General features: G+C 44.7%; 1 protein-coding gene and 2 pseudogenes across 3 annotated transcripts; 2 read left to right on the plus strand and 1 right to left on the minus strand.

The window, feature by feature from the left end:
* The window catches only part of LOC132353967 (carcinoembryonic antigen-related cell adhesion molecule 1-like), a 902,477-nt pseudogene that overhangs the window by 43,627 nt on the left and 832,073 nt on the right, over positions 1 to 26,777 (plus strand).
* ZNF180 (zinc finger protein 180) lies at positions 1,165 to 25,578 on the plus strand. 3 transcript variants are annotated; one of them, XM_059904487.1, is made up of 5 exons: positions 1,165 to 1,416; positions 4,332 to 4,421; positions 17,370 to 17,444; positions 22,137 to 22,263; positions 23,394 to 25,578. In XM_059904487.1, exons 2-5 carry the CDS (start codon positions 4,371 to 4,373, stop codon positions 25,136 to 25,138), a joined length of 1,998 nt encoding a protein of 665 aa, XP_059760470.1. In that variant the 5' UTR covers positions 1,165 to 1,416; positions 4,332 to 4,370; the 3' UTR covers positions 25,139 to 25,578. The 3 variants fall into 3 exon arrangements, with proteins under 3 accessions (XP_059760470.1, XP_059760471.1, XP_059760472.1); XM_059904488.1 differs by having other exon boundaries at positions 22,179 to 22,263; XM_059904489.1 differs by lacking the exon at positions 17,370 to 17,444.
* LOC132353841 (tigger transposable element-derived protein 1-like) lies at positions 13,121 to 14,893 on the minus strand (annotated as a pseudogene).

A 26,777-nucleotide genomic window follows, 5' to 3' on the forward strand; every position in this document is an offset into this window, starting at 1 on the left:
GATGGGGTGGAAATAACCATCACAGTTTCCTCACAGGGTGATTGTGCTGGTTAACGCGACGATAAGATGTTAAAGTGTTTAACGGGGGGCCAAGAACCTTTTTTCAAAACAAAATATTGGTTGAGCAGCTATTATGTGCCAGATACCGTAGGTGCTGGGGATACAGCAGCGATCAAAATAGATATAAATCCTTTCCCTCACGGAGCGCACGGTCTCGTGGTGAAGGCAGATAGACAATAGACACAAAACAAAACCAAAAACAACAACAAAAATACACCTAAAATATATTCTACGTTAGTGAAAAGTTCTTTAGGGAAAAAAATAACGGTGGGGGGAGGAGGGAGTACGTGGGGAGTGAAGAGTGGGTTTGCAAGTTTACAATGGTTGGTGGGGGAAACGCCTCAAGAGAAGGTGACATTCGCCTAACGACCAGACGGTGAGGGAATCCTCAGAGGAAGAGCCTGCCAGCCAGCATGAACAGCACAGGCTAAGGTCCTGAAGTGGGAGCCTGCTGGAGTTGTTGGAGAAAGTGTAAAGGCCAGCGTGTCTGGAACTGAGCCAGGAAAACGCTCAGGAGATGAAGGCAAAGAGAAAAGAGGAGGGGTGGGGAACAGATCCTTAAGTCCTTATAGGTAGGGGGAAAAAAACCCTCAAAAAAAAAAAGGATTCTTACTATTTTGACTACAAAAACATTTCAGACCCCTGAAGGGCTTGACAGGAGCTCCCTGGACTGTATAACGGGTTTGTAGCAACTATCTTTGCCCACGAGGACCAAAGGAGATGCTGAGCGCAAAGCGCCTGACAAAGGCAGCAGGCGCCCAGGAGGGGTCCCCGCCGTTCCCCTCCGGATCCCGTTTTCACTGTCACTCCTGGACGTCAAGCCGAGCCCAGGGCCGGCCTTTCCCAAGCCAGCCACTCCCCACGCATCGGTGTCTTGGCCTCGGCCTCCGATCTGGCTCCTCGTCTCGGCGTCCCGCAAAAACTCGGACACGCACACTCTCAGCCCCCAGCGGGTACCCCAACCCTAGCGCTCTCTTCCTGTGTTGCCGCGTCCGGGTGTCCACCTTCCCTGAGGAGCTGGAACCCCGCCCAATCACCGCCCGCGCCGCCGAGCCTTCTGGGAATTGTAGTCCAGGCTCGCCGAGCCCAAACGTACTTCCGGGTTCGGCCAGAAGCGCAGCCATTGTCCCGCGCGCGGACGTTTTTTGTCTCCGCGCACCTCGGTCCTTCGGAGGTTAAGTCGAGTGGCCCTGCGGATGCCGACTAGGGGAGGGGACAGAAGTAGCTTAACCCGAGTCTGTCGTGTGCAGAATCGGGGCAGAGAGTTGCTTAACCGAGCTCGTCGTGCCGCAAAGCCGTGCTGGGCACTGAGGCTGGGACAGGCCCTGCCTGGCCCTCGACCCGGTGGACGCCCAGGTTGGTGAGGGGCGGGGCAGCGCCGGGTGTCCCGTGCGCGCATGCGCAGGGTCTAGGCGGTCCGCTGGGATGGCGTGTGTGGGTGGGCGATCTGGGACCTGCGTGGGCGGTGCTTCAGCCTCGGGTCACAGTAGTTGGTGGTGATACTAGGGCAGCTGCAGATCACGGGACTGTGCTCTGCGCACGTGCGCGGGTACCTGGTCGGGTGTTGCTCTGGGGATGCCCAGGTTGGTGGAAGACAGGCTATATGCACGGGTGTGGGGGAAGATCCTGAGAACCCCGCCTCCCCCTCATCCAAGGCTGGAGGAGCTGAGAACGACTGGGTTGATGAAGTGCCCAGTTGCAGATTCCGGTTCTCGGAGGAGAGGGGCTCTGTCATTCCTGTATTCTTGAGCAGGTGTTTGAGCAGGAAACACGAGATGGGAGGTGAGATTCTGGGTAGTTGACTCTAGGACCCTGGAGCAGACACCACTCTTTTTGCAGACCTGGGGGCGCCCTGGGGAGTGGACAGACTAAGTGGGAGTTGCAGTTTCTTGTTTTAGGAGAGGCAGCGCTACTTCAGCGACCGCCCCCCCCCCAACCCTCCCCCCCTCCCCGCGCCGTGAGACTGGCTGATGGACTGCAGACTCCTAGGTTGACGGAGAGACCAGAGCCTAGAGGCAGGTTCTAAGAAGAGGGCTTCCTACACATGTTGGAGATGTGTGAATGGGAAGCAGGGACTTGGACCAGTGATCCTGGGACCCACGTAGGATAGTGCAGAGTCCTAGGACATTCAAGTTTGGTGAAGACACTGGGTGACAGGTACAGAATCGGAGTCCCAGAATGACAAGCTGCAACAGCTGCCATCAGATTGACAGCTGTTTGGGCAGGAAGCAGGATGCTGCCAGCATGATTATGAAGTAGGTGTTTCCAGGACTTTTGCTCGGGCTGCCTAGCTTGCAGGCGTGAGAATGCTCCAGGCGGTAGAGGAACAGAGTCTGGGCTGCAGATTAGGACCTGGAAGGGGCTGTATGCTAGGTGGCACCCAGGGGTTGACGTTTGGGTTGGAGGAAGCAAGAGGACCTGGTTCCCATGGGAGCTGCTCTGTCGTGAGCTTGAGAACCCCCAGGCTGGTGAGTGCCCAGGTCCTAGGCCTGATTCTGGAGTTCTCTGCTCCAGTTACTGTTTGGGTGTTCTGAAGTTACGGTGGTAAGCAGGCAGTGAGGCTGGGGACCTGAGAACCCTCACAGGGGCTGGTGGGTACTTGAGGTATCCCAGGGAGGTTGAGGAACAGCTTGGGAAATGCAGCTTCTCGTCTCAGGAGCGGGAACTTGCACAGTGCCCCAGGCTGGCCGAGGGCTCAGGTCCTGGATGCAGATTCTGGGTGTGAGCCCGCTCTGCGTGCGTGGGTGTGCCAGCAGGAGGAGGGAACCTCGATGGGTGGCCCCTGTGCGGTGGCTGCTGGAGTAGAGGCCTGAGGGCCCCAGTTTGGAGCTTTGGGTTCTGAACTTGGGAGGGCCAAGGCCGCGCTCTGCACATGCACTGGCATTTGGGCAGAATGGGCGCATGGGCAGTCCTAGGACCCTGGTACTGCCTGAGGATGTCCAGATGGAGGGAGCAGCTGCAGATTCTGGGCTGCAGAGGGGTAGGGCTGTGCCAGGTGCCCTCTGTGCACATGCGCAGGTACTTGGGTGAGAAAGGAGGAGCTGGAGGTGGGTATTAGAGGGCGCTGGGGTCTTTGTGCCCCTGGCCGCCCGCTCACAGCCTGATGATGCCCAGGTTGGTGGAGAGACAGGATCTCCCTGAGCTGCAGGTGCCCAGGAAGATGTTTGGGAGGAATCTGGGCAGGTGCGACTCAAGTAGGGGCCTGGGGAGGTTGGTGGGGGAAGCAGTTTGGGTGCGGGTTCAGGGTACAGCTGCATTGTGAACTCACCCTATACTGTTTGAGTGAAAATCCAGTGGGGCTGAGGGGTGGGTAAGAGGGAGAGATGGGGAAGGGATGGCGTGCGGAGGGGGGGATTTGCCAGGGGCTGTTCTAGTCTCTGACCCAGAAACATCGAGTTGGTACAAAGACAACTGAGGTCCACATTCGGGGCCTAGGAGGGGCTGGCAGGTGCTGGTGTTTGTCGGGCAGCCCCCGGTCCCATGCCGGCTTTGTTTCCGACTCAGGCCTGAGGACACCCAAGTTGGTGGAGGGGCCAGGTCAGAATTACAGATTCGGGGCCCAAGAAGATTTGGGGTGGGGGAGAATCTGGACTGGCGCTCTTCTGGTAGGAGCCCGCCCACCCTAGAATGGTTGAGGGACCAGGTTCTGGGTGCAGCTGAGCTCTGTGCTTACACTTGGCTGTTTGAGCAGGAGGTGAGAGGCAATCCACCCGACAGGTGCTGGAGGGTCAGGCTTGTCAGTGGATCCTGGGAGGGGTGGGGCTACGTCATGAACTTCATGCAATTAGTCACGCACGGAGTTTGAGCCATCAAGCCCAGAGCCCTGCTGTTTGCCTTAGGAAGAGGTGCTGACTTGGGGCTGCAGATTCAGGTTGGGGGTAGCGGGTGCACACCAGGGGGTCCTTGATGTGCTGGGTGTTTGTAGGGGTCCCAGGATCCAGTGGGATAGAGAGGGACTGATTCGTGCTGCAGGTTTTGGTGATGGACGGAAGGCCGCACTTGGCCATGTGGTGGGCTTCCAGGTAGGTGGTCCAGAGGCCCCAGACAGTGGAGGAGCTACAGGCTAGAGCTGCAGAGCCTTGGCCTGGGAGAGGGACTGAGGGACTCTAGGTGCAAGCACAGCTATTCAGGCAGGAATCTATCTGGGCAGGAGCCTCTAGAAGCACAGTTGCCATGGGTACTGCATCCTGGAAGCAGAGACTAATCCAGGGAGGGGGGAGCCACAGGGGACCTGCACGAAGATGCTGTACTCAGGGCTTCTCCCCTTGCAGCTCAGGACCTCAGGCCCCTGCCCGTGCCTGGAGGAGAGCATGGAAGAGCGGGATGAGAAGCCCCCGGGACCCCTGAAGGCCAGCGCGCAGGTGAGTGGAGCTTCCCTTCCCTTGGGAGACCCAGAGCTTGTCCCCACCCATGCCCCACAGCCTGATCCCCTGGGTTTGGGACACTGTCCAGCTCCCTTTGCAGTGTTTTGGGGGCTTCTGGCCCCTCCTGATCAGCAGGCTTCTAACACTTACACACTATACATTTTATGGGGCTCCCTGCATTTCCTCACCCTCTTAACCCAAATAACTCTTTCTGGAAGGAATTTGGCATCCTGTATCCAAAGCCCTTAGGGTACTGTTTACCCCTTGGCCAGCGACTCACAGCTTTGCTTGAGAATAAGCAGTTGGAAAGAATGTTTGAGAACGTGCAATGCAAGAGGAGAGTTAATTGAGTTCTAGTAAGACCATGAAATGGAATTCACTGTAGCCATTGATAGGCTAAAAAGATATTTGTGATCTACGTTAAGTAAATAGCATTTTGAAATGATTAAAAAAAGGACGTAGTTTGCGTGTGCATAGAAAATACGTTATAATATATCAGTTAACAAAGATTATCTGTAAGTTATGTTCCCAGTGACTTTATGTTTTTATTTACTTATCTATACTTTTGTACTCCTGTACAACGCATTTTAAGGTTAGGAAATTAATGATTTAAAGCATTTTCTTTGAGAACATTTCATTTCTTAAAGATGTTAAATTAGAATTTCACCTTTCCCTTCCTGGACAGTTCAATCCTGAAGCTATTAGGTGGGGCAGAGCTAGGTAGGCGTCTGCAGTTGAGGGAGGGCTGCCTGCTGCGGGGTGGCACAGCCTGGTCAGGGTGACAAGGGCATCCATGTGTGAGGGCATCAGTGACCCAGCGGGGTGAGGTAAGTGTCCACATGGAGGAGGAGTTCTGGTTTGGGGTGACAGGGTCAGAGCAGGTGAGAAGAGCACCCAGAGAGGGGATGCCCCGGTGTGGGCAGCCCAAGTGCAGTGAGGGTGTCCACGCAAGGGGTGGTCCAGCTTAGGGTGTCCGAGCCAGAGCCGGGTGAGACGGGCACCCGTGTTGGAGGTGGGGTGCGTCCTGGTGTGGCATATCACAGCCTGAGCAGGTTGAGGGCATCTACACGTGAGGGTGACTCGACATGGAGTTTCAGCTCAGGCAGGACGTTGAGGGCATCCACACGGCGTCCAAGGCCAAGTGACTCGAGAGTGAGTCCCTGAGAAGAGGCCACCTGGCCTGCAGAGTCAGAGCCCAGGCAGGGTGACGAGGGCCCCTTGGCAGAGGCTGGCCCCGTGTGGGGCAGCAGAGCCCGGGTGGGCCGAGGAGAACCGTGTAGGAGAGGCAGTGGCGGTGGAAATGGGAGATTAGTTACTTACAGGGGGGTCAGTCAGATAAACAAATCAAACAAGGGTCATGGTGAAACCGCTAGGTGGCGTTTCGCGGGGGCTTCTTGGAGCTCCAGTTCTTTATGTCTCAGCGCAGAAAGAATTCAGCATGAGGCCAAGTAAGAGATGAGTGATTTATTAGAACAGGAAGCTTGTGAGGCTTACAGGTGGGCAGGCAAGAGGGTGCCGTGCCCCCCAAATTTAGTGGGCTACAGTTTTATAGTCAAAGGAAAAGTGGGGAGGGGGAAAAGACCACCTTCTTCTTCATTCTTGAGTAGACCTCACGCTTCCATCATCAGTTCTTCCTCCATGTCGGGCAGGGGAGTTTTCTTGTCCCTACATGGTCAAGCTGGGACTGTCATGGCGCAGTGGAAATGAGCAAAAAGGCGGTAACGTATGCTAAAAAAATGGTAAATCATCTCAGGTTTTAGTATAATGCCACCTTTTCCTCATGTTTTTGTTTTCAGTGCACACAGAGGAGCATGTGCTAGGCATCATTAACTCACTGAGCTCACTGGGCAGGATGTGGGTCTCAGGCCACCATTGTTTTATTGTTTGGGGGCGTGTCTCATGCTTCTGTCGCATAGCTTTGTTGCTGAGCAAGCCCGCTTGGTTTTGTGGTTAAGCAGACCTGTTTTCTTGAGTGATCATTAATTTACAGGGGTCTCCCATACTTCTTTCTTTACTTACAATCCCCTAGTGGCATTAACTATTTAATTACCTACTCTGTCCCTTTACTCTGTCCCTGTCAATCAATGGGAGGCAGGGTTCTCGCCGTCAGCTGTGGAAAGAGAGGACTTTGGAATGAACTTGGTGGTGATCAGTGGAATTGGAGGTATTGGTGTGGCTTATGGTTTTCAGTATATGTAGATGTAGAAATACATACAGATGTTGTGTACCTCTGTGTGTGTTTGTGTGTGTGTGTGTGTACACACAGATATACACATATATTTTCCCTGTCTCTGTCCACTGTGAGGGCCTGAGAGCAGTGATATTCTGATACCAGTGTGCACCCCTAGTGTCCAGATCTCAACTTCTAAATATGCCACAGGTTTTATGAGTTTACTGTTAATGGATATTTAGTGTTCGGTTTTTTGCTGTTACAGACAGCACTGCTATAAATGTTTTTGATTATGTAAATGATTCCTTATACACGTACACAAGAGTTTCAGAGAGAGAAGTTATGCAAATACAAATTTACATACATTTGCATTCACATCTTTATCAAAAGTACAGGTAAAATGAGGTTTTTTTTTTTTTTTTTTTTTTTTTTTTTTTTTATTTATGGCTGTGTTGGGTCTTCGTTTCTGTGTGAGGGCTTTCTCCAGTTGCGGCGAGTGGGGGCCACTCTTCATCGTGGTGCGCGGGCCTCTCACTATCGCGGCCTCTCTTGTTGCGGAGCACAGGCTCCAGACGCGCAGGCTCAGTAATTGTGGCGCACGGGCTTAGTTGCTCCGCGTCATGTGGGATCTTCCCAGACCAGGGCTCGAACCCGTGTCCCCTGCATTGGCAGGCAGATTCTTAACCACTGCACCACCAGGGAAGCCCTAAAATGAGTTTTGATGTGACCATTGGTATTGTACTTTAAGCTAGTAACTTCAGGTGTTTTCTGGGAATCCTAATGGTCCTTTCACCATCTTTTTCTATGCTATACAACTGAATTAGCAATCTACTCATTATGATTTTTACTTTCATCAAATATTTATTGATGGACTAACCAATGTAAGGCCCTGTGTGAGGTGCTGGGGAGAAAGATGACTTAGTTCTCACAGACAGAAAGGCTACATAGATAGAAAAAGCAAAAACATTTTCCTTCTTGTATTAGTTATCTCTGGCTGCATCTCTCAAACTCAGCAGCTTAAAGCAACCAACATTTTGTATCTCACACAGTATCTGAGGGTCAGGAATCTGGGAGCAGCTTATCGGGATGTTTCTGGCACTTGGAGTCCCTGCTGAGGCTGCAGTAAGTTGTTGGCTGGGGCTGCTGCCTTTGGAAGGCTTGCCTGGGTAGGGGATCCACTTGCAAACTCACTCATGTGGCTGTTGGCGAGAGGCCTCAGTCCCACACACCACGTAGACCTCTCCCCAGGGCTGCTCACAACACAGCAGCTGGTTTCTCCCAGAGCAAATGATCTGAGAGAGATTAGAGAGAGAGAGAGAGGAAGGGACGGAGGGGGAGCGGGAGCTTGCGCGCTTAATTGCACACAACCAAGATGGAAGCCACCGTGTCTTTTATCATTTGATCTCAGAATGACACACCATCACTTCCTCTGTAGTCTGTTGGTCGCACAGACCCACCCTGGTACCAGGTGGGCAAGGACTACATAAGGGTGTGAATACCAGAAGGCGCGGGGGTCCCTGGGGGCCACCTTGGAGGCTGGCTTCCACACTTCTCAACTCTGAATGGTCTGTAGTTCATTTTAATCGTTATCAGAAGACGCACGGGTGCTTTGGGCCTGGAGATGGTAAGCAGAGCCCTGGCAGGGAGAGACAACCAGGGAGCCCAAGTCTTGGCTTTGAATGAGGGACACTCAAGAAGAGACTGTATTGGGACATCACCTGAGAGGTTTCAGTGACTTACATACCTGGAAGTAACTCGGCCTTGAGGCAACTCTAAACCCTGCCTGCCTTCAGGGAGTGAGACCAAAACGTCCTGCCAAGGTGGTGGTGGAGCCTCGCCTGTTCCCTGTCAGTTTCAACATCAGAGCTGGGCAGGTTGTTGATGAGTTGGTGACCCCGTGCTGGAGGGTCTGTTCTGTCCATTTGAGGAAAGTTGAGAAGTTTTCATAGATAATGGTGTGGGATGGGAGAGAGAATTTTCTTGTGCATGAGAACTAGCGAGACCCTCTGGTCAGGAAGATCTCTGAGAAAATCAGGCAGGGGAGCCTTCAGCTTTTGGTTTGAGTAGGGGTTGCTTTTCCTCCCTCTCAAATTAGTAATTAAGAAACTCTGTGCCCTCCAAATGGACCCTGTACATCACTTCCCTTGAGCTGAAATGTGAACTCTGCCCTACATCTCCTCTGGGCGATAAGAGAAATTAACACACCAAGGAGGGAAATTCTCCTCCTGCATGCCTATTAGAGTTAATATCCTGGACCTCCTCACAGATGGAGGAGTTTCCCAAATACAAAGCTTGGAGAATTGAGTTCAGTTATCATTCTGTGATTTGACCGGAAGCTTTGTTTTTTTTCCCCCAAGAACCACCCCCCACCCCCTGAGTTAGGTATGTTTGGTCAACTCTGTTTACGGGAGAGCGAGTAGCAAATAGTCCTAGGACTGATTTGAGCAAGGGTTCACTGTGAAGGGGACAGGCCACTCCATGAGGGCTCTGCTTGTCTCTCTTCCTCGGCCCTGGGTCACACATGGTTCCACTCATATCGCAGAGAGAACGGTTATTATCTTTTGCCTGTAACTCTTCTCCACGTGGAAGTCAACAGGCTAATTCCTATTCAATTCTGTAAAGTACACAAAGAAAAAGGAAACTGTTCCTTCATTACATGGAGAGGTGATTGTTGAACAAAAGGGATACTTTAAAAAATGCTCCAGAAGGACATTACGCTAAGTGAAATAAGCCAGACACAGAAAGGCAAATACTGCATGATCTCACTTACGTGTGGAACCTAGAAGAGTCCAACTCACGAAAGCAGAGAGTACAATGGTGGTTGCCAGGCAGTGGGGGAAATGGGAAGATGTTGGTTAGATGTTGCAAAGGGTCAGTTACGTGGGATAAGTCCTGGGGGATCTAATATACAGCATGGTGACTAAAGTTAACAATATTGTATTGTGTCCTCGAAATTTGCTGAGAGTTGATCTTAAGTGTTCTGACCATATGAAAAAAATCGTAACTTTGTACAATTTTTATTTGTCAAGTATACCTCAATAAAGTTGTAGAATAAAATAAATTGTGAATAGTGAAAAATAATAAAAATAAAAATGCTCCAGAGCACACAGAAGTGGGGGTAAAGGCTTTTCATTCCAGTTATATATCCAAAACTGTGCACTTATCTCTAGCCTTGTCACATTCAGACAACTCACATTGTGCTCCTGGTCAGTACTGAGGAGAATACAAAGGTGAAAAATATACAGTTCTTTAAAGTTTAGGGTTCATGACCCAGATATATAGACATGGAAGTAATTCGAGGAGAATGATTTTACTGGTACAGTTAGAGTCCAATAAAAACAGCTAAGAAACTAAGGGAAGAAAAGACAAGACTTTGTGCTATCTGGGAACGCTTCAAGAAGAGGTGGCATTTGCTCCGGAGCTTGAATGATCAGACTTTGAGCGATGGGGCCATGGAAAGGGGAGGAGTTCACATCAGGCAATCAGTGTTTGGACCATCTCTGGTGAACTCCGTGGACTTCAATGAGTTTACGAAACTTTATTACCATTTATTTCTGTGTGGGTAAAATTGACATGTCACTCCCTTCTTCAAAAGAGTTTAGATAATTGTGTGAGATAGTCTGTGTTGAAGTACTCTGTGTGTTGTTAAACACACTAGCAAATGATAGATATTATCTTAAGGAAACCGCAGGAGCTAAGATGTAAATACAGGAGACATTCCTAAAATGGTTGGTAATCCGAAGTGGATAGAAGGAGTGGGTGGGTGTAGGGGTGTGTGTGTGTGTGTGTGTATGTGTTCACATACTTTTGTGACAACATGGTTGTTTTGTTTTGTTTCTTTGGCCACGCTGTGCGGCATGCAGGATCCTAGTTCCCCGATCAGGGATCGAACCCAGGCCTCCTGCATTGGGAGCGTTGGAGTCTTAACCACTGGACTGCCAACGAAGTCCCGACAACATGGTTTTTGAGCATTTAGTTTGAGAGAGTAAGTTGCGGGTAGGTTCTGGAGGCTGATGCTTTGAATTTTCTGAGAAGAAAGGGCGCCCAACAGAGGTTTCTTCTAACCAGAGGAGGGACTTGAACTCAGCAAAGACTTGGTGCCTTTGGGGACCAAAGGACAATGTGAAGGCTCAGGTAGCACATTCCGTGTGGTTGTTTTACTATCAGAAAAACAACAGGTGTTGTTGTCAGTGGTTGTTTATGAAGTGCCTACTATGTGTCAGTACAGTTGGTCCTCCGTATCCTAGGGTTCTGCAGATTCAACCAACCCGGGATCAAAAAAAATTTTTTTTTAATTCCAAAAAGTTCCAAAAAACAAAACTTGAATTTGCTGCTTGCCTGGCAACTCTTTCCATCACATTTGCATGGCACTTACATAGCACTGACATTGAATGGGGTATTATAAGTAGTCTAGAGATGATTTAAAGTAGACGGGAGGTTGTATGTCAGTTATATGCAAGTACTGCACCATTTTTATATAAGGGACTTGAGCATCAGTGGATTTTGGTATCAGTGGGGGTCCTGGAACCACCCCCCCGAGGACACTGAGTGATGACTGTACTGATTGAAGCACAATGAAACCGTGGTAAATAGGAGAGAGGAGAGCTCAGCTCTTACGGAACCCACTCTAGTGAAAGTTGGATTTTTTTAAAAAGATATAAATATACGTGTGATGCAAAGAAATGAAAGCAAAGTGGCGGAATTGACTGCTGGGCTGGTGGCAGGGAAGGACATTTGGTGCAGAGATGACCGTGAGCAGAAGTGATCTCCCTTCTGTTTTCCTTGTGAAAACTTTTAAATCAAAAGATGTTGAAAACAGTTTTGATTAAAGAGAAGGTGCATCCATATTCCCCAAGTAAAACTGTTTTAGCAGTTGTGGCAGATACGGAGCATTTTGGGGTTTTGTCGTTACTAGTACCTCCTGAGTTAGATAGAAACATGAAGTTTTTCAGTTCTTGGCATTGTTTCTTAACTGGTCTTAAATGTTAAAAACAAGCAAAAAAGAGTGAAAGATTATGTAATAATTTAAAATACAGTCCAGTGTTTCTAGGTTTTCCTTTCTTGAGAAACTTCTCATTTCCCAGGTAGTTTTAGATTATAGGATGAGTTAACTTCTGGCCCTTAAGTTGTTAGAATTCAACGTCTGCCACTTTTGTAGCAAGAAAAGACAGATTTGGTGTTGTCACACATTAAGAATGCGATTTCTCTTAGTAGCCGAGTTTCCATGATATTTGAGTCCGTTAGCAGTTTGGGGTCAAAACTTGTGGCTCCTTGGGGCTATCTGTAGTTTGGTTGTTGTTATTTTAGCCTTGTGAGTTAGATTTGTATGTGGGTTTTTTTTTTAATTAATTAATTTATTTATTTATTTTTGTCTGTGTTGGGTCTTCGTTTCTGTGCGAGGGCTTTCTCTAGTTGTGGCAAGCGGGGGCCACTCTTCATCGCGGTGCGCGGGCCTCTCACTATCGCGGCCTCTCTTGTTGCGGAGCACAGGCTCCAGACGCGCAGGCCCAGTAATTGTGGCTCACGGGCCCAGTTGCTCCGCGGCATGTGGGATCTTCCCAGACCAGGGCTCGAACCCGTGTCCCCTGCATTAGCAGGCAGATTCTCAACCACTGCGCCACCAGGGAAGCCCCAGATTTGTATGTTTTTGTTCCTTGGCCTTGGAGCTATTCTGTAATGCCCAGGCAGCCATGTTAAGGCAGTTTAACCATCCTGGCATTTGTACTCAACAGTAAGTAATGCAGGCAATTAGCGGTTAAGCTTTCACATTGGGCCACCTTTACATTGTGACAACTCCAGTTCATTAAATACTCAGCGTTACCCTCAGTACCTGCCCAGGAATTATAGAGAGGTGTTTTTAGGCTTGGAGAAATCCTTTTCTGACTTTAAGCTAGCCACTTTTCATGACCCTTCCCAATGCAACGGTGAAATTTTATCTAGGTTGATAAGGGAGGGAAATTGGCACACCTGTGAAAAGTACAGTAGTTTATCTCCTTTTAGTTTATGATTGAGACTGAATGATAACTGAGTTATAATCAAGAATCAACAGTAAAATCATCCCTTGGTATCCGAGAGGGATTGGTTCCAGGAGTCCCCATGTATACCAACATCCTCGGATGCTCAAGTCCCGTAGTTGGCCCTCCACATCTGTGGTTACATGTTCATGAATTCAACCAACCAAGGGTTGTGTAGTACTGTTCGTACTTATTGAAAGAAATTCACATGTAAGTGGACCCGGGCAGTTCAAACCCATGTTGTTCATGGGTCAACTGTACTTATTTCTCAGTGTTTGAAGATTTAAGAAGGAACAAAGTACACAGGCATACGCTGGAGATACTGCGGGTTCGGTTCCAGACCACCACAGTAAAGTGAATATCGAAGTAAAGCGAGTCATGTGAATTTTTTGGTTTCTCAGTGCATATAAAAGTTATGTTTACACTATACTGTTGTCTCTTAAGTGTGCCAGAGCATTATGTCTAAAAAGTGTACATACCTTAATTTAAAAATACCTACTGCTAAAAAAATGCTAACCATCATCTGAGCCTTCAACAAGTCATACTCCTGTTGCTGCTGGAGGGTCCTGCCTCACTGCTGGTGGCTGCTGACTGATCAGGGGGGTGGATGCCGAAGGTTTGGGGAGCTGTGGCAATTTTTAAAAAATAAGACAACGATGAAGTTTGCCTCATCCATTGACACTTTCTTTCTCGAACAATATTTCCGTAGCATGGAGTGCTGTTTCGTAGCATTCACTCACAGTAGAACTTCCTTCAGAATTGGAGTCAATCCTCTCAAACCCTGCTGCTGCTTTATCAGCTACGTTTATGTCATATTCTAAATCCTTTGTTGTCATTTCAACAATCTTCTCAGCATCTTCACCGGGAATAGATTCCAACTCAGGAAACCACTTCCTCTGCTCATCCATAAGAAACAACTCCTCATTCATTAAAGTTTTTCCATGAGATTGCAGCAATACAGTCACGTCTTCCGGCTCCACTTCTAATTCTAGTTCTCTTGCTGTTTTCACTTCATCTGCGGTTACTTCTTCCACTGAAATCTTGAACCCCTCAAAGTCATCCATGAGGGTTGGAATCAGCTTCATCCAAACTCCTGTTAATGTTGGTATTTTGACCTCTTCCCATGAATCACAAATGTTCTTAATGGCATCTGGAATGGTGAATCCTTCCCAGGAGGTTTTCAATTGACTTTCTCCAGATCCACCAGAGGAATCACTATCTATGGCAGCTATAACCTTATGAAATGCATTTCTCAAATAATAAGACTTGACAGTTGAAATGATTCCTTGCTTCATGGGCTGCAGAATGGATGTTGTGCCAGCAGGCATCAAAACATTAATCTCATTGTACCTCTCCATCAGAGCTCTAATATTTTAGAGCTCTAATATCAGAGCAGTAATATTTTGAAAAGAATCTTTTCTTCTGAGCAATAGGTCTCAACAGCAGGCTTAAAATATTTGGTAAACCATGTTGTAAACAGATGTGCTGTCATCCAAGCTTTGTTTTTCCATTTATAGAGCACAAGTAGAGTAGATTTAACATAATTCTTAAGGGCCCTATGATTTCCAGAATGGTAAATGAGCATTGGCTTTAACTTAGTCACCAGCTGCATTAGCCCCTAACCAGAGAGTCAGCCTGTCCTTTGAAGCTTTGAAGCCAGGCGTTGACTTCTCCTCTCTAGCAATGAAAGTCCTCGATGGCATCTTCTTCCAACCTAAGGCTGTTTTGTCTACAATGAAACTTTCTTGTTTAGTGTAGCCTCCTTCATTCATTACTTAGCTAGATCTTCTGGATAATTTGCTGCATCTTCTCCATCAGCACTTGCTGCTTCACTTTGCACTTTTATGTTATGGAGGCAGCTTCTTTCCTTAAACCTCATGAACCAACCTCTTCTGGCTTCAGAATTCTCTTCTGCAGCTTCCTCACCTCTCTCAGCCTTCACAGAATTGAAGGGTTAGGACCTTGCTCTGGAGGAGGCTTTGGCTTAAGGGAATGTTGTGGTTGGTTTGATCTTCTGTCCAGTTCACTCACACTTTATCCATATCAGCAATAGAAATGTTTCTCTTTCTTGTCATTCGAGTGTTCACTGGAGTAGCACCTTTCATTTCCTTCAAGAATTTTTCCTTTGCATTCACACCTTGGCTGACTGTTTGGCGAAAGAGGCCTAGCTTTCAACCTATCTCAGCTTTTGACATGCCTTCCTCACTAAGCTTAATCCTTTCTAGCTTTTGATTTAAAGTGAGAGATGTATGACTCTTCCTTTCACTTGACCACTTAGAGGCCATTGTAGGGTTATTAACTGGCCTAATTAAATATTGTTGTGTCTCAGGGAATAAGGAGTCCTGAGGAGAGGGAGAGAGACGGAGGAAGGGCCGGTCAGTGGAGCAGTCAGAATATACACAACATTTATGGGTTAAATTTGCCCTCTTATTTGAACACAGTTTGTGACACCTCAAAACAATTACAATAGTAACATCAAAGATCACTGATCACAGATCACCATGACAAATACAATAATAATGCAAAAGTTTGAAATATTTTGAGAATTAGCAAACTGTGACACATAGACATGAAGTGGGCAAATGCTATTGGGAACATGGCACCAATAGACTTGCTTGATGTAGGGTTGCCACAAACGTTCAATTTGTAAAATGCGTATCTGTGAAGCGCAGTAAAGTGCAATAAAATGAGGTATGCTGGGGGAATTCCCTGGCAGTCCAGTGTTTAGGACTGTACCTTCACTGCTGAGGGTGTGGGTTCAATCCCTGGTTGGGGAACTAAGGTCCTGCAAGCCGTGGCGAGGCCAAAAAAAAAAAAAAAAAAAAAAAAGAGGTATGCCTGTCCTTGAACAGAGTGTCATTTGACAGGATGAGTCATTGTACTCGGTAGTAAAAACTTCAGGAAGCCACAAAGGAATTATCTTGTTTCAGAGTGATTTTTTCAAGAGGGAAACATTTTTTGCTGTTTGGTAAATATTGAATTAAGGAAAGGAAATGTCATTAAAAAATGGATACCATGTTGAAACACAGACTGTGAACCTGCACCTCAATTCTGCTTTTCCAAAATATAACTGCTTTTAATGCTTTTGAGACTGCCCTTCCGGACTTTTCTGGGCATGTTTATAATTTATAAAAATGTATTCATGGTCTATATACAGTTCTTAATTTTTTCACTTCACAATATATTATAGACATCTTTCTGTCCTTTATATGCATCAATCCGTGCAAATCTATCTTTTCTTCTCTTGGCTGCTAAATAATATTCAGTTATCTGGATGAAGCATAATTTATTTAACCAGGCACTTACTGATGGACACTTAATCCACCTCCCCCCATTTTTGCTATGATAATGTAACTCTTTAATGAGATTTCTTGTACATACATCTAAGTATTCTTTCTTTCCTTCTTCTGTCTTTCTTTTCTTTCTCTCTTTCCTTCCTTCCTTCCACATGGCTTGCAGGATCTTAGTTCCCCGACCCGGGATTGAACATGGGCCAGGGCAGTGAAAGCGCTGAGTCCTAACCACTGGACCGCCAGGGAAGTCCCTAAGGAAATACTATCAAGAAGACTTACTGGATGTTACATTTTTAAAATATTGCCATTAAAAAAACAAAAATAAAAGCAAAGAGTATATGTAAAAAACGGATGAAATCTGGATAAAGTCGGTACCCGAGTTAAAAATGTTGAACTGATATCAGTTTCCTGGTTTTGACAATGCACTGTGGTTATATGTGATAGTATCATTGGGAGAAACTGGGTGAAGGGTACACAGGAACTCTCTCTGTTCTGTTTTTGTAAATTCTTGTGAGTTTTAAACTATTTCAAAATAAAATGTTATTTTAAGAAATACATTGCCAATCCAGGGAGGTTGTATCAACTTAAACTTCCACTAGGAGTATATGAAGCTCTTGACCCGTGGGCCACCAGGGCAGGAGTCATTAGCAACAGGCCGAAGAAACAGTCCATGTGGTTGGGATATTGGGTACATACAGGGGTTTGAGCAAATAAATAAATATAAATAGGATAATGGGACCCAGAGAAGGAAGGTACAAATATAGAAAGTGGGAAGGCTAGAATAAAGTGTGTTGTTGAATTCTAATTGGAATTATTGGTGTGAATTTAATGGTCTCTAATGTATAGAGGTGTCATAGAAATAGAGATGTGATTTTATCTGATTGAAAGAGATGAGCATCTTTTTGTATATTCACTGGCCATTTTATTTCTTCATAGTTGAGTTGCATGTGCATTTTCCTTTGTCTATTTTTCTTTCTTTCTGATTTGGAGGAAATCTTAACAACATAGATTCTTATTGGTGGTGCCTTTATCGGTGGAACTTTTTGCCAAACATTTTATGAAGTTAATTTGTTGATCTTTGTCTTTATCATTCTTTGGTCTTGCTGTATTACGTGTTATTTCCTTACAATTCCGTGATTCAGGAATTCAGGCAGGGCCCAGCTGGACAGTTCTTTTCTTCTGCATCGGGTCTGGGGTCACTCAGCTCCATTCAGCTGGTAGCTGGGCTGGTCTGGAAGATGCACAAAGACATCATGCTGTGTCTGATGCCTGTTGCTCCTCCAGATGTCCCCTCTCTCTCTCCACATGCCCAGCTTGAGCTTACCAGTGGGAAGGAGCAGAAGTTTGGTAGGTGGGATGTGTTAAAACAGATGGTCTGTCAAATCCTAGCCTACTCACAGTGGGAGTTTTGAGCCATGACTTAGCTCCCTGATTATTTTCCTTTTTCTCATCTGCTTTGCCTTCTCAGGACTGTCTCCTTTCTCAGGAGATTATCGTCAAGGTCGAGAGAGACGATGCTGGGTCACTGGCCGTTGCATCCCAGGTGAGTTGGACAGGGCCTCTGTCTTCACCTTGAGAAATGTACATGGCTGGTGGGTGGCAGAAGCCACATTGAAGTGAGCTGGGAAGTGAGTAGAAAATGGGGAAATAGAGATAAGAGTGGGCAACTTTTTACAAAAAGTTGGTTATCTGTAAAAGATTGAAGAGAGTGATAACTGCAAGGAAATCTGAGGTTGAGGGTTGTTGTCTTTTATCCCCTAAAGGTTTGAAAGGATTTGGCTCAGTTTAAATGGTTGCAAGAAAGAGTAAGTGGAGGAAAAGAAGTTAACGGTCAGGAGAGAGAGGAGATAAAACTATAAAGCGGGACTCACAGATACAGAGAACAAACTAGTGGTTACCAGTGTAGGGGGGGGGGTGCAGTAGAGGGGTGGGGGAGTGTGAGGTACAAAGTATTGGGAGTAAGATAGGCTCAAGGATATATTCTACAACGCGGGGAATAGAGCCAATATGTTGTAATAACTGTAAATGGAAAGTAACCTTTCAAAATTGTATAAAAATTAAAAATAATAATTTAAAAAAGAAGACAAAAGTGACAAAGCAGAGTCCTTGATTAGTGCCAGGGGAATTAATTCAGAGCACATGTGAATGCATTGACTCTATTAGAGGAGGAAGGGCTCATATAAGAAAAATGAGGTTGAGGAAATTATCTGAAGGCTTGTGTTTTTCTCTGTGAACAGTCAGGTGAAATTATCTGTTGAGCATGTGGGTGGGACTTGGAATGGAGAGATGTTTGACTAGAGTAGAGAAGGCTTAAAATAGTAATTTGGATTATGAGAGACAGGCTGCTGCAGGAGGTATAATAGGATTGCTGGTCAGTCCGAAAGGCTCATTCTGAGATAGTGACTGTTTTTAAAATTTATTTATTTATCTATTTATTGGCCGTGCCACACAGCTTGTGGGATCTTAGTTCTCCAACCAGGGATTGAACCCGGGGCCTCGGCAGTGAGAGCGCAGAGGGATTCCCGATAGTGACTGTTAATAATACTCTATCCAGCTGCTTTTGTGGTTTTCTTTCCCTGTGGCGTTCTGTAACCTACTTTCCATGGAGAGCAGATTTGACATTCAGATTTGTTTAGTTTTTGTAGCCAGGTGTATTCAGTGGAAGCCTCATAGGTCAGGGTAATATTTGAAAGAGAATTTTTGAATATATCAAATAGAAAGATTAAGGTGAGTGATCCATAGGCTCTCACCTGAATAATGAAGATGGGAAAGATAAAAGAGGATGCTAAACAGAAAGGAAAAGACTACAAACTGGAGGATAGTGATAGTAGATATTTTAGTAAAGGCCCCAAACCAGCAGAGAATGAGAGGAGTAAAGGGAGTGATTAAGCAAGTAAAGTGGAGAATTCTGATGTCGTAATGAAAGAGTGAGCACTTCTGGGTGTGCGACTTGAGAGGTGGAGTACTTTATGGTGATTTCAAGATCTGGGGTCTCACACTAAGAGTGAGGGGCTGGGAGTTGGGCTGGCCATATGAGTTGATGACTGAGAACATAGTCTGTGATGTTAGGGAAACTTGAGGTTGCATCCCAGTCACTAACCTTAGGCCTACGTGTTAACTTCTCTGACCTTCTAGCTGTTCATCTGAAAAATGGTGCCGCTAATGGTATTTTCTCACAAGGGGCCTTGTGAGAATTAAGTGAGCCATAATTTATGCAACATGCTTAGCACACTGCCTGACACCACACAGTAAGTGCTTCATTAAAGTCAGTTATTTTTATATTATTACCAGAGGACTCTGCATGTGGATGCTATAGACTGCACAAGACGAGACAGTACAAGTTCTTGAATTAGAGGATAAATCCTGGGTATTACAAATCTTCAGTGGTTGGGGGCGTGGGTGGTGTTCAAGAAGTTGGTACAACAAAGCTCCAAGAAGTGAGGTAAATGGCATGAGTTTCAGGGTAACTGGGAGGACACACACCCTCCTCCCCCTCTGTTGCTGAGACCCCTGGGATGGGAGAGCACGACCACCCTGAGCCTGTGAGGACTGCAGAGGAGGGAGTCCTCAGGGGGGAAGTGTAGTTTTCTATTAACACAGGGATGTAGAGAGAATATTTGGTGAAGATGTAGGATTTCTTTTTTTTTTTTTTTTTTTTGCTGTGTTGGGTGTTCATTGCTGCATGCAGGTTCTCTGTAGTTGCGGTGTGCGGGCTTCTCATTGAGGTGGCTTCTATTGTTATGGAGCATGGGCTCTAGGTGCGTGGGCTTCAGTAGTTCCAGTGCGTGGGCCCTAGAGCACGTGGGCTTCAGTAGTTGTGGCGCATGGGCTCAGTAGTTGTGGCTCGTGAGCTCTAGAGAGCAGGCTCAGTAGTTGTGGCGCACGGGCTTAGTTGCTCCACGGCATGTGGGATCTTCCCAGACCAGGGCTCGAACCCGTGTCCCCTGCATTGGCAGGCGGATTCTTAACCGCTGCGCCACCAGGGAAATTCCGGATTTCATTATTATAGAAGAAGAGTTCCCAAGGGCACAGTTGAAGGGTTTGGGAAGAAATTTTGAGGACTGGGGAGTAGGGGACAGGTGAGAGGAAGAATAGAATAAGAGGGGATAGAAGTCCAGAAACAGCCAGTATCCATATGCTGAAGGACCTTTTCAAATGGGTATGAGATGGGCCTTGTGAGATTCAGGTGAGAGGAGAGGATTTCCATCAGAATTTGAACCAGGATTATTTTGATATATTACAGAGTCTACTGATATACTATTGATTCACTTACTGAAATAATTTACCAAATATATAATTAGTCTATACTATACACCAATACTGTACTAAGCTCTGGAGTTACTGCCCTCATGGATTACAGCCTAGTGACAAAGATGACCATTATGCAAATGATAAGAAAGTGTGGTGAGTCTTATGATAGAAATTCCTGGAACTTTGAGAACATATAGCCTGGGGTGCAGTGGGGAGTGCTAATCTAGTATTATTTATTTAACATTTGAAGAAGTTTGATATTAAAGGGACCTACATTAAACAGTGAAGGGGAGTGTTTATTTAAAGGAAGCATGGATTGGAGGTTGAAAAACAGTACATATAGATTCATGTTCAGCACAGGGGGCAGCTTGCAAGTGGTATTTCTTTTCCTTTTTTTTTTTTTTTAAGTATTAGATCAATGTTTTATTAAGATCTTAAAAAAAATATGACCTGAAAGAATAACACATATATTTGTAGGATCTTCTGGCTGAACTTTCTGTTTCTTTAAACTGCTGCTTAAAAATATTTACATAATTGTTATTACCTATAAACAACATTGTGGTTCTGATTATTTTCTTTGACTCAGTTCATCCTTGTAAGATCTTCAATCCTGAAGAAATGGCACAAAATGAATAATGAGAAATAACAAATGATATTTCTGAATTCCATTTTGGGGTAACTGTGAAAACCTTTGAGATTTCAGTGAAATTTATGGGCCACAACTTAAAAAAAGGTACAGCAGCATTTTGCATGGCGTTTCATGGGATTCAGGGACTTCGTGTCCTATGCATGAACCACAGCTTAAGAACACCCCATCTATTTAAAAAGCCTTGGCAAGTGGCATTCGACTTCTGTGGTTTTTGCTGCCTTTGGGTAAGGACAGATCACCTCCAGCACTTTTTTGGAACAAAATTCCTGCCCAAAAGTCTTAGAAGGAGGTTTTTTCCTGCTTAGAGGAGGCAGTCCAAGAGACCCCCTTTACATGGCAGTAATGACAGGCCCTATGGTGCAGCTTATAGTGTGGACAAAATAGAAATGTTTTCTGAAGACCTAAGAGTTCAGGATAAAGGTCTCATTGGCTGTCACTTATTTTTTGAGGCTTCTCAAACCTAATCATCCTGATAATAATTCCCAGCCTTTGTTTTTTTTTAGTAAACTCTGGTAATGGCTTTTCATATATCATTACAATTAATTCACTCAACAGCACAATGAATTGGGTATCATTAATCCTAATAAATAGAAATGGAATAAACTCACCATTAATAGACAGATGATCAGATTAGATATATTTTTTAAAAAAAATTCAGACATAGGTTCTTAATAGATGAGAAAACCCACGTCTCTTTTCCATATCCAGTTCTCTTAACCTGTACATACTGCCTTTCATTAAGGCCCACATTTCATTTTCTGTCTCAGGCATCAGTAAAGCCTGTGTGCCAAATCTGGCCCGTCACCTGTTTTTTGAAAATAAAGTTTTATTGTAATAAGCCACATCCATTTGTTCATATATTTTCTGTGGCTGCTTTCTCACTATAGCAGCAGAGCTGACTAGTTGTAATAGAGACCATATGGCTTGCCAAGCCTAAAATATTTGCTCTCTGACCTTTGAGAGAAAAAGTTTGCTGACCCTGTTCTGTTAGTTTCTCGGGAATTTGGAGGGAATTCCTACGTAGGAATTCTATATTCACCAATGCAAAAATCATAATAAGCATTTTCTTTAAGGTCAACAAGAGAGAAAACAGTTTATGTCATTTCCTATCTGGTGTTCCTCTTTGGGGTTATATAAACAGGTCCAGCATCCAAAACCCAAAGGGGCTCACCTAGAAGGTACCTGTATCCCTTGACTAGAATCCTTTGAACGTTGATCATCTCAGGACAATTTCCAGGCCATCAGGTTTTCTTTCTTCCACCTGTCAAACTTTTCCTCTGTGAACATTGGAAGGAAATGATACCCAACTGAGCAAGAAAGTGTGTCCTGTTTTAGGAAGGAGTGAACTTCCAAAGAGTGACTGTGGACTTCACTCAGGAGGAAGAAGGCACTTTGAACCCTGCCCGGAGGACCCTGGACAGAGATGTGATCCTGGAGAACCACAGGCACCTAGTCTCTTGGGGTAAGAGTACAGTCCCCTTTAACGAAGTCTATATATTGAAATGATTTCACAAGAGCTAGGGAATTCAGAGGCCAGAATGATTTTGGCCATACATAGATTGCATTTGTGCTTTTATTCCCCAGTGAAGATTTAGTTTTAATTTGTAGGGTAGCAAAGGTACAGATTCTTGGGTTTGAGCTCATGCAGTCTTCTTGGCTCCTAAAGGCCAAGGACTGGGACCAAATTCTGAAGTGATTTTCTTTTGTCCCCAGCCCAAATACCCAAAGTCCTGTATCTTTCCCTATCAGCTTTTCAAACCAGATGCAGTCTCCTAGTTGGAACAAGGGGATAAGTATAAAAAGAGTTTCTCAACACACATATCCAGGTGAGAAACAGACATTTAGGAGTCATTACAGGTATAGAAGATTTGTTTGAAAAATCGCCATAGGGCATGCTGCATATTTCACCATCTCCCACACCTGGAGGACTATATACATCACCACTTTTTCCAAGTGTACTTTCTATTGCCTGGCCTAATAGCCACCAAGGCTTCTGTTTATGAGCTAATCTTCATCCTCTCTCACTTGGAACTAAAGGAATTCATGGGGCCATATTAGCCCCTAAGGCATTTAGGGAACCTGGGATAACAGTGCCCCCATTATTTTTTCCTGGTTCACAAAGTAGTTTGACCTTGTCTTACTAACACAGACTGTGCTAGCAAGTTTCATGCCTCCAGAAATTCCTAGAAATGTAGACACTAATTTCTATTTCAGTGAACATATATCTAGCACTAAAGAAGGTAGAAAGGACCCTCTATTTTTTTGCTAAGGATTGCAAAATTGTTTTGCAATTCTGTAGATTCTACATAGGGTATCTTGTTTTGGAATATGGAGATATTTGACATCTAAAGTCTTTTTATTCAGCAACACTAAGATTGAAATAGTTTCATATTAATGCCTTGTTACGCTATTGGACTATGGTAGTTCTCTGCTTACTGCTTCATCCCATCCTTTTGCTTTCTCAATTCATGTTATAGGTCCATAGCTGAAAACACATCCACATATAATTGCATACTTTCTTATCAGCTTTTATTCCCCTATTCCAGCTCTAACATTTTTTTGGCTAGGGTGTTTTATTTTGCTTCCTTCCAGACTCGGCAACTGCACTTGGAAGAAGAGAATCAACATCAAAGCAGAGCATTTTTGGTGATGAACCATCCCACAGAGTGAAGATAGAAAGGTTGACAAGAGATGATCCTTGGTTATCTTCATGTGAAGAAGTTCAGGATTGTAAGGAGCTGTTGGAGAAGCAACAGGAAAAACAAGAGAGACTTTTGAAGGAAGTGACATTCACTCACAGAAAAGCTATTAGTCATGAGAGAGCCTGCAAAAGTGATGACCTTGAGGAGAAGCGTGGTCTGAATTCCAGTCTTCTTTCACCACAGATGATACCCATAAGAAACCATTTTCATAAACATGCTTCACATGTTAAAAAATTGCATTATAATTCTATGGTAAACACTCATCAGATGATTAATGATAGTGAGAAACTCTGTGAAAATAAAGAATGTGGAAACCTCCCCCAGAGCATTCATTTTATTCAGTTTACAAAAACTCAAACAGAAGATAAATCCTATGGATTTAGTGACAGAATTCAACATTTTAGCCGTGATAAACCCCAAAATCTACATGAGAAAATACACGCACAAGGAAGATCCTTTGATTTTAAGGAATGTGGGCAAGTTTTGAACCACAGTATATCCCATAATGAACAACAGAGAATCCCTGTTGAAGAGAGTCAGTATAAATATAATAAAACCTCCCAGAGTTCATCCCTTGCTCAAAACATGAGAAATCATTCTGAAGAGAAACCCTTTGAATGTAATCAGTGTGGGAAATCCTTCAGCTGGAGCTCTCATCTTGTTGCACATCAGAGAACTCACACAGGGGAGAAACCTTATGAATGTAATGAATGTGGGAAATCATTCAGCCGCAGCTCTCACCTTGTTTCTCATCAGAGAACTCATACTGGAGAGAAACCTTATAGATGTAATCAGTGTGGGAAATCCTTTAGCCAGAGCTATGTCCTTGTCGTGCATCAGAGAACTCATACTGGAGAGAAACCTTATGAATGCAGTCAGTGTGGAAAGTCATTCAGGCAGAGCTACAAACTTATTGCACATCAAAGAACTCATACTGGAGAGAAGCCCTACGAATGTAATCAATGTGGGAAATCATTTATCCAGAGCTATAAGCTTATTGCCCATCAAAGGATTCATACTGGAGAAAAGCCCTATGAATGCAATCAATGTGGGAAGTCCTTTAGTCAAAGTTACAAACTTGTTGCGCATCAGAGGAGTCACACAGGAGAAAAACCCTTTGAATGTAATCAGTGTGGAAAATCTTTCAGCTGGAGTTCTCAACTTGTTGCACACCAAAGAACTCATACTGGAGAGAAACCCTACGAATGTAATGAGTGTGGGAAATCTTTCAACCGCAGTTCTCACCTTGTTATGCATCAGAGAACTCATACTGGAGAAAAACCCTATGAATGTAATCAGTGTGGGAAGTCCTTCAGCCAGAGTTATGTTCTTGTTGTACATCAGAGAACTCATACTGGAGAAAAGCCCTATGAGTGCAGTCAGTGTGGGAAATCCTTCAGGCAGAGTTCATGCCTTACTCAACATCAGAGAACTCATACTGGAGAGAAACCCTATGAATGTAATCAATGTGGAAAAACATTCAGCTTGAGTGCTCGACTTATTGTGCATCAAAGAACTCATACTGGAGAGAAACCCTTTACATGTAATCAGTGTGGGAAAGCTTTCATTAATAGTTCTAAACTTATTAGGCATCAGGCAACTCATACTGAAGAGAAACCCTATGAATGTAACTAGTTTGGAAATCTTTCAGCCAGAATATAACCCTCCCTCCCTCCCTCCCTCCTTCCCTTCCTCCCTCCCTTCAGCCCCTCACTTCCTCCTTCCCTCCTTCCATTCCTCCAGGATTACATGTATTGGAAAGAACTACCATGAAAACAATGTGTGTGGAAAAAGCTTTCAGTTAGCTCTCTGTTATTGTGTATCTGGAAATTTGTTCTGGGGAAGAAATAGAGAAAAACTGTGAATCACATATTTTACTTAGCAATTCCATGTTAAAAAATCAAACTTGGCCCTAATAACACATTCCCACAAAAGTAATAACTATTGACACTTTTCCTTGCAGAAAGCACTTTGACCTGAGTTTGAGAAAATTATCATTAAATGGGCAATATGCTGTGGAGTGATTGCCAGTGAGGTGGACCTCTTTTCCAATAAAGAATAAATGAGAATGCTAATACCGGTGGGCTTGTTGTTGAGAAGATTGGGAAATTGCTGTAGTTATTAGAACTTAGACTGGAAAAAGGCATTTCAGTGTATCGTTTTCCAACATGATCTCCCTAGCAGCTACTTAGTAATCAGTTTCATACAGCACTTTCTCTTATATGTGAAGGTTTTGTAAAAATTAGGGAAATGGCTATGATATGAACAGAAAAATGCAGGGCAAGAGTATAGAACATTCATTTCTAGAACCATCATGATAAGATATTTGTGTTTGGATCAGGATCTAAAGGGATTCTAGGCGTATCTGTTTTAATTTTAGGTTTATGCCCTTTTTTTTGAATGTATGCTTTTTTATAATACTAATAAATGATATGAGTAATAGTCAAAAAAATAACAAACATTTCCATCTCTTTGACCATTTAGAAAAGTCTGGGCAGTCAGATAGCAAAGATCCCTCAGGGTTCTGAGAGTTCCATTTGGATTAGCATGAACAGGTTACTCCTTAGGACTAGATTCCAGGAATGTTCCTCATTGAGAATAAAATATTTCCTTGGGAATGTGGAACTGGAAATTTAAGCCAGAGGGAATGAGAATGTATGGGCAGTATGGAGGGCAAATGGGCTTTTTTTTTTTTAACCCATATATCAAAAGCAGTATAAAGGAGCTTTATTTTTAAGGTGTTTTTTTTTTTCTCCCGTCATGTAGTATTGTCTTTTTTTCCTCTGGGATATGTTCCCTAATGTGAGAATCCTCTGAGTGGGAAGGTACTGCCCTGGCTAAGTGCTTGCCATCTAAATTAAGCTCACAAGAATGCTTTTAGTGAGGTAATGTTTGTAGCTTCTCATTGGTTTTTTAGATTTGGTTCACAAGTCTTTCTGGCCTTTGCCCCTATATCATGAATTCTAATCCTATGGATTGTCATGGACCTGAAACCTCTGATCCCAGAGAGTTATTGAAAAATAGGCTGAGAGTTGAACTGAGAGACCAGAGAATAGAGGTAAATTCCCTGGAGAAAAAAAAAAAAAAAAAACAACTAAAGTGATATCTAATAGGGGTTACCCTTAGTAAATTTTGTCCCCAGGATATGACCCTAAGTGGATTCATCTTTATGAGGGTTAAGCCAGAGAGTGCAGCACACCTCATAGTGACTGAAGTTCTGGGGGAACAGTTGTTGATGGCTGGAAAACTGGCTGCCCACCCCAGGAGAATCTTC

Source organism: Balaenoptera ricei, chromosome 19, assembly GCF_028023285.1.
Source record: "Balaenoptera ricei isolate mBalRic1 chromosome 19, mBalRic1.hap2, whole genome shotgun sequence".
Lineage (NCBI taxonomy): Eukaryota > Metazoa > Chordata > Mammalia > Artiodactyla > Balaenopteridae > Balaenoptera > Balaenoptera ricei.